Raw genomic sequence first — 7,423 nt, forward strand, 5'->3', positions numbered from 1 at the left:
GCGCGGTCTGATTTGACAATGACGTTTTCGGTAACCCTTTGAAAAATGTGGCGACCAAATTCAGTAGAAATGGTACCAAATGAATTGGATTAGTGGCGATAATACATTCCATAGATGCCACACATAAGTCCAATGTGTTTTAAACTATTGCACAGATTTGTAATGATTTGCTAATAATAGTTATAAGTTTAGTCAATTAAACTTTATGCCTTCATGTAAAATGCTTTTTAATACCATAGGCATTTAACTAATATGTTTTATGGCAATTGATTATTATTTGAACAAAAGAAATAACGGTAATTTGTTTACCAAATGCATTCTATCAAATGAACTATTAACATGTGTTTTATAGTGAAAATAAGTGAAAGTTATTGCGATGTACTTATAGGATGCATATTTGTTTTGTTTACGTTTAATATTCATTATTGCATGTAATGTAAAAACCAATGTAAATAAGTCGTAATATTTTTCCGGTATGCTTTGAATGTTCCGTGCATTATTGATTTCAAGAAAAACAATAATAATTGATGTGTTATGGGAATCATGATTCAAAAGTATAATTGTAAAGTATAAATTTATATGTAGTAGGATTACGGATTAAGTAATTTGTCGGTATAAAACATCCTAAATCTTTCACATGAAACAGATTACACGTTGTAACATGAATAAAACGTTTCGAATTTTTTGAGTGTAGTAATATGCCGCCACAAGGTATTCTATAGGTAAAGTAGTAGGGATAGGTAAAGGAGTAGGTAAAGCATAAGTCATCTCTCTCGCACCAATTAGTCATAATATAGAATAATTGAATTTACCGGTAACTGTGTATAAATAGGTTAGTTTTTAGAAAATAAAGATTAGTACTAGTAACTTGGAAACTACGAACACACACATTTAAGGTAACTCTCCTCGCGAGTTCTAACCATATCTATCCACCGGTTGTTGAGCATCCGAACGCTACTCCGTCGTTAAAATCACCCTTGCTAAGCATCCGCGGAACAACGCTGGATATTCTTTCCTGGGTTTAATATTTTAACGACGCTGGAAGCCATTTTAATCTTAGCAATCCAGCCACCTTTTTAATTTGGTAGCTCTAGAGAGGAACCAACCTCTGCCTGCCATTGGCCATATTTTTCATGACCATACCATACACCATGTCTTGACTCTTGAGTTCTGTCTTTTGTGAATGTCTTATACCAAGAATACTCATTCATAAAAATTAATTATTAGCAATGATTACTTAAGGTTATCAATGATTAATGCACTGATATTGCTGATTGCAAGGAAAATTTTACCATCCAAAGTGCGATATCGCTCATAAAAGTGCTATTTTAGTTTAAATCGTTTCGGTATTGTCAATTGCAAGGACAATTGTACCATCCAAAGTGCGATATCGCTCATAAAAGTGTTATTTTACATTAAATCGTTTCGGTATCTTCGGCGCACTTTTTCGTTATCTTCCAAGCAATAAAGGCCCGCGCAGAATTGCTACTTTGCGGTTGCGTTTGCGTTAATCTGACAACTCACCCATACAATTTGACAGATAATCTGTCAAATCTACGCAACCGCTACCATAAAGTACTTATTCTGCGCGGGCCTTAAGTGCCATTAAAGTTGACCGGGTAAATTGAAAAAAAAAGCAAAAAATAAAACTTAATGCGTTTCCTCTTGCTCAAGAGCTCTAGCAATATAAATCATATGAAACTTACCTCTCGCCAGTACTCAAAATAGACCATTTTAGTCGAGACTGCCGAGCCAATTACCTCTTCTACAAACCGGACGTTTAGAATTCGCGCATATTAAGGCTGTGAACCATCTCGCGAAATTTTTAACTTTTTGGTTAAAATTTGACAGTTCGATGGTTATTTCTCCACGAGTGGTTAAAATCAGTTCAGAATGCGAACCATTTCATATTTGACGGATTGATTGTTTTTTGCTCAATGAGAGCATATGTATAAGGTGAGGATGAAAATATTGTTTATTCTGTCCGAGTTAAAATTGGATGAATTTTTGATGTTCATTTGCTTTTATTTGATAGATAAAATTCATCCCATTTCAACCTGGGTCGTTTGAACAAATTTATTATGCGATAAGCATCCATACCAATGTAAAAAAATCCAACGAAAAATCCACCCCATCGACATCTCTATATCGAACTGCAGTAAACGTCAGCGACAGCATGTCCGGGGCTCAAAATTTGACAGCGGGCCCAAATCAGACTGCTGGCAGTTGAGTGAAACGCAGTGCTGAATTGCTACGCCAACACGAGATGTTGGCGGCGAGATCATGGTTGTCTGCCAGGGGCTTGGAAAAATCAATGAAACACGTCGAAGCTCTCTTCCTCACCTGTGCATATCTCGTTGGCTCTCAGAAGCGAACCATCGAACTGTCAAAACCTTGATCAAAACTCACCATGCTTCCGAGCAGGGTTATTTTCGACAGAAGGTAAAAAACCATCGAACTGTCACATTTTAACCAAAAAGGTAAAAATTTCGCGAAATATGGTTTACAGCCTGAAAATGTTTTCAAAATGTTTGTTTCCATCAAATCAAAACAACAAGTTCATAGGGTGCGCGTCTTGCGCGTATGTGAAAATGAATAGAGTTACCAAATATTCAGATTAAAAATGAACTCACCCAATCTGAACGAGGTGTTTTTCATATTAGCGGAGGTTGAGTGAATAGCACTTTTAAGAGCGATTTCCCATTTATTGATTGGACAATTTTTTTTCGCAACAGATCATTTTGCGATGACGTCATTTTGCCGTCAAATGACACCACTTGGTGGTTTGTTTACATGTTTTTTGTCACATCCAGCAGTTTCGATTTGAAATTTCGTGAAGGATTACCACAGAGAACAGACATCCAAGCGAAAGGTCCCCACTTGGATAAAACTTATGTCAAATCAGTTGGGAAACTATAGTGATGATGTCGCTAAAGGCGCATAAACGGTGCGCTAAACTCACAACAGCTAGCTTCTGGCGCTAGCATAACGCTTACAGTCCATATATACTAGCGCCAGAGGAACCAAAGGTTGTCAGTGTGCAAATCAAAAGAATCATTTAGTTGGGAAACTATAGTAGTGGTGACGCTAGCATACTAGGTGATTTTAATTTGAAATTTTATCCAAGAATTCCCGAAAAATTTGTTCCTGAATGGATGTCTGTTCTCTGTGGGATTACTGCATCAATTTCTGTAAAACGCATGTAAGGCACTTTCTCTTCAATAAAAACTATAAATTTCTATCATTATGTGCCGGACAAAGATAGAAAACTCAATTCAAAATTTAACACCACGTAAACAAACCACCAAGTGCTGTCAAAAAAGTGTGGTTAGGAGCTCCCGTGTAATGATCTATTAGCAATACCATTGGTTACGTAATTTAAGGCGTCAAAAATTACTTCTGTAATCTACGATTACTATGCACTTGTATACACTCAAGTCTTTTTTTACATGGTTTGTTTTTTTCGATAACTCAAGAACGGTGCAAGTGAGGGACCATTTACAAACTACGTGACGAATGTCGGGCCTCTCCCGAATGTATTGAGAAATAAATGAATGGTCCTTAAGTTGCCCCGTTCTTAATAATCGAAAAAACAAACCGTGTAAAAAAAGTACTTGAGTGTATGCCTTACTGGCAATCCCTTGGTGACAGTGTTTGAACGAAGAACGCAGCCAAATTGATTTTTACCTACCCCGTTTTGAGTAATTCTAAATTAGTATAGATAATTGCAACATCCCTTGACAGCTTATTCTGATGGTTTTATCGTTCTATCGTGATTGGGAAGCCGATTTTTCTTTTCTGATGATGTGCTTCTTGTGTTGACGAACGCAAATAAAAATTTCGTTTTCTCTATAAATAAATAGTTTTAGTGCAGAAGTGTTGTTTTATAGCGTATATAACATCTATCAATATTGATTGTTACGCTTATCATAGATACCTTTCGTCACAATGGCCGATCCACTGAGTCTGCTGAGGCAATACAACATCAACAAGAAAGAAATTATCGAACGCGACGGGCAGATTATTTTTGGTGAATTTTCTTGGCCGAAAAATGTAAAAACTAACTATCTGAAATATGGGTGAGTTGCTTTTAATTTTGTTTGCTTGAATATCACGCACTAAAACTATTATTTTTAGTTCCGGCAAGAAAGGAGCTCCGAAGGAGTACTACACTTTGGAGTGTCTGTTGTATATATTGAAAAATGTCGCACTCCAGCACTCTGTATACGTTCGGCAGGCCGCTGCCGAAGACATTCCAGCGGTGAACCGTCCGGATCGTAAGGAACTTCTCCAATATCTCAATGGCGAAACGAACACTTGCGCCAGCATTGACAAGAGTGCTCCGCTGGAAATTCCGACGCAAATTAAGCGGCCGGCAGAATCGGATACCTTGGAAAATTTAGCAAAGAAAGCTCGTTATGAAGATACCCAAGTGCAGAAAGTTAAGGAACAATTAGCAGCTCGTTTAGACGTAAACAAGAAAGAAGCTTCCGTCAACATTGACAACATCAAGTCGCTGTCGGAAACTATGTCCGTAGAGAAGATTGCTGCCATCAAAGCGAAGCGTTTAGCCAACAAAAAGGTAACAATTAAACGTACCGATAATGACGATACTATGGGTGTGGGTCCAGATCTGCGTGCCATCCTGGATTTCGATGTGGATTCCACAAAGGATATCATAAGTAGGGAACGGCAGTGGCGTACAAGAACCACGATTCTGCAAAGCAATGGCAAAATATTTGCCAAAAATATCCTGGCTATCCTTCAGGGTATCAAAAATCGCGAAGAAGGTCGCGGGCGTCCTCAGGCCCCGGTTATAAAATTACCGGAGCCTCCTCGCGTGATTCGACCGCAGCAACAGCCAGCACAGTACAATCGATACGATCAGGAGCGGTTCAATCGTCAGAAGGAGGAAACTGAAGGATTCAAGATTGATACTATGGGTACATATCACGGTATGTCATTGAAGCTGGTAACAGAGGGCTCGGCCGCGCAGAAGAAAGCTCAACAGCAACAGCTGCAGCAAAACAACAACAATAACGTTCTGGGTGGTGCGCTCCCACCCGGTCGACCGAAGGACTTGTTGTCGACGGCTCAAGCAAGAATGTTGCCACAAAGCAACAGCAACAAACGGCAAAGCCGTACTCCCATCATTATTATTCCAGCCGCCACCACCAGCCTGATCACGATGTATAATGCGAGGGATATTCTGCAGGAGTTAAAGTGAGTGCGATTCGTAAACGATAGGTTATTCAATGCATTAACGAATTTGTTTTTTGTTTATCACTTAGGTTCATCACTACGGAAGAAAAGAAAGCTAAAGGCGGTGTACGCGATAATGAAGTTCTAATTCAGGTTCGTTGGTTTACCGATGCATAACCACCTGGCTTTGCGTTTGTGTGAAAATTAATTTTGTGTTTTCTCTATTACAGCGTCAAAAAGCTGGAGGTCTTACGGTACCCTACCGTGTCATCGATAACCCGATTAAATTAACTGCACAAGACTGGAACCGAGTTGTTGCTGTTTTCGTGATGGGTCCGGCATGGCAGTTCAAGGGATGGCCCTGGGACGGTAATCCGGTTGAAATTTTCTCTAAAAGTAAGTACATACTGCCATTTCAATTATATTTCCTCCATTGGAAATAACAATGTTTTTGTATTTCCCAACAGTTGCTGCCTTCCATTTGCGATACGATGAAATGAAATTGGATGCAAACGTTGCACGATGGGCTGTCACGGTGCTCAACGTATCCCGAACCAAGCGACATCTCGACAAAGCGAGTTTGATGGTGTTCTGGGAAAAACTTGATCTATACATGACTAAGTATAAGCCAGATTTGCGTTTTTGAATTTTTAGTTGCTTGTTGATAACAGTTAATACAACTTTCATGCAAATTGTAACTATTCGATTACAACAGGTCATAACCGTAGTCCATTATGTCTACTTGGCGAAAATAAAATATTTTAAGGTCATGCACAGATTATTTTTGTTGTCCAGAAAACTAGGTTATTACACAGAATAATTTGATAACTAAATAATACAGATTAGTTAATTTGTGGATTAATTTGTCAAAGCCGTGAAAATTTTCCTGGGCAAAATATGTAAGTTTTCATGGTTTAAGCAGACGTAATATTTTAATAAACTGTTTAAGTAAATTCTTCGGCAACTTAATGTTGAGCCAATTCAAATTATCCCAAAACTTTTTCCCTTTCAATTATTCAAATTATAATCATTTAAATCTCACTAACATGATCCAGACATCTCTCTCTGAAATACTCATGGCGCTTTCGCTGATCGTTTCGATCCGCGGAAAAATACTTGGACAATTTTTCGCTACCATAAGTGGCCTTACCCTTTGCTTGATCTTCCTCTTCTTCGTCGAATTCCACATCGAATGCTTTCTTCTCCAAGGCTTTTTCTGCCGTCGACCAGCTGAAGCGAACGAACCGAGGAAAGCCAAACACCAGTTCGCAATGATTTAGGAAGTTTCTCGTTACCTGATCTCCCGGATATCCACTGCCGTAACTGGTGTCCGGATCGATTCCTTCCCGAAATTTCCACACCTTTAGCGCGTGATCTCTGGTCACTTTAGCGCAAATACTGGCCGCCGATACGATCGGATAGGTACTGTCAGCTTTTTTGGCCACCGTGATTTTGAAACGAGGAAAAATCTCCTGCAGCTTAGCCTGGTACTTCTCCGGTGGTCCCACCGTGTCGACGTACACTTCTGCGATATTAACCTCGGCTTCGATTGCGCGTTTGATTAATCCAATAGCGGAGTCCATCGATACTTCATTCAAAGACCGCTTCGTACGCCGTAACATGCTCATTGAAATCTCGTTCGGTGAAATGACCTCCACCGCCCAGCCAACACTTGCCACAGCATAATCCTTCTGATTGATATCGTCGAATATGAGCTCACGCTTTTCCTCAGTCAGTTGCTTTGAATCGGCACATCCCAGTTGTTTCAGTACATCCTTCTGGCTTATGGGATTGAACGCTATTCCGTACACCATTGGTCCTACGGAAAGGATCTGTATTTCCTGTAGCAAACTATAGGTACAAATAACAATACTTACCCAATACCGGACCTCTTCCTGCTTCGTCAACTCCAAGCACACAAGGTTCATCTTTACATATTTGAGGAACATCAGAGATATAGACGAAATTCTTTGCATTATCCTTGGAACTAATGTAAGGACCAAGCGATTCTAGGTTGTTTATTTTTGCCTTTTTACCATCAGATTCATCGCCATCAGTCGTTAATCTGTGCTTTGGGGATATCATTGTTTTTCAATCTTTGTCGGCAGAGCAACTAAGTCCAACTTAAATAATCCTTTTTCCTCGTTAAAATTTGTGTTTGCTATGTGGTTGGTTTTGAGAACACGCCGTGTTTCGAATATTTTGATGAACATTTGAGCGC

General features: G+C 39.3%; 2 protein-coding genes across 2 annotated transcripts; one reads left to right on the top strand and one right to left on the bottom strand.

Moving 5' to 3' along the window:
• The first annotated feature begins 3,758 nt into the window (after positions 1–3,758).
• Positions 3,759–6,172, top strand: LOC128741222 (parafibromin). Its single transcript, XM_053836868.1, has 5 exons — positions 3,759–4,079; positions 4,138–5,223; positions 5,292–5,355; positions 5,433–5,598; positions 5,670–6,172. Exons 1-5 carry the CDS (start codon positions 3,949–3,951, stop codon positions 5,846–5,848), a joined length of 1,626 nt encoding a protein of 541 aa, XP_053692843.1. The 5' UTR covers positions 3,759–3,948; the 3' UTR covers positions 5,849–6,172.
• LOC128741223 (ribonuclease H2 subunit A) lies at positions 5,662–7,423 on the bottom strand. The gene is made up of 2 exons (XM_053836869.1): positions 7,080–7,423; positions 5,662–7,021 (listed from the first exon to the last, which is right to left on the bottom strand). Exons 1-2 carry the CDS (start codon positions 7,285–7,287, stop codon positions 6,234–6,236), a joined length of 996 nt encoding a protein of 331 aa, XP_053692844.1. The 5' UTR covers positions 7,288–7,423; the 3' UTR covers positions 5,662–6,233.

This window comes from Sabethes cyaneus, chromosome 3, assembly GCF_943734655.1.
Source record: "Sabethes cyaneus chromosome 3, idSabCyanKW18_F2, whole genome shotgun sequence".
Taxonomy (NCBI): Eukaryota; Metazoa; Arthropoda; class Insecta; order Diptera; family Culicidae; genus Sabethes; species Sabethes cyaneus.

Coding starts and splice junctions, on each gene's coding strand:
- LOC128741222 (XM_053836868.1), top strand. CDS start 3,949: ATGGCCGATCCACTGAGTCTGCTGAGGCAATACAACATCAACAAGAAA. Junction 5,356..5,432: donor ATAATGAAGTTCTAATTCAG/GTTCGTTGGTTT, acceptor TCTCTATTACAG/CGTCAAAAAGCTGGAGGTCT. Junction 5,599..5,669: donor GGTTGAAATTTTCTCTAAAA/GTAAGTACATAC, acceptor ATTTCCCAACAG/TTGCTGCCTTCCATTTGCGA.
- LOC128741223 (XM_053836869.1), bottom strand. CDS start 7,287: ATGATATCCCCAAAGCACAGATTAACGACTGATGGCGATGAATCTGAT. Junction 7,022..7,079: donor AGGAAGAGGTCCGGTATTGG/GTAAGTATTGTT, acceptor TCCTTTCCGTAG/GACCAATGGTGTACGGAATA.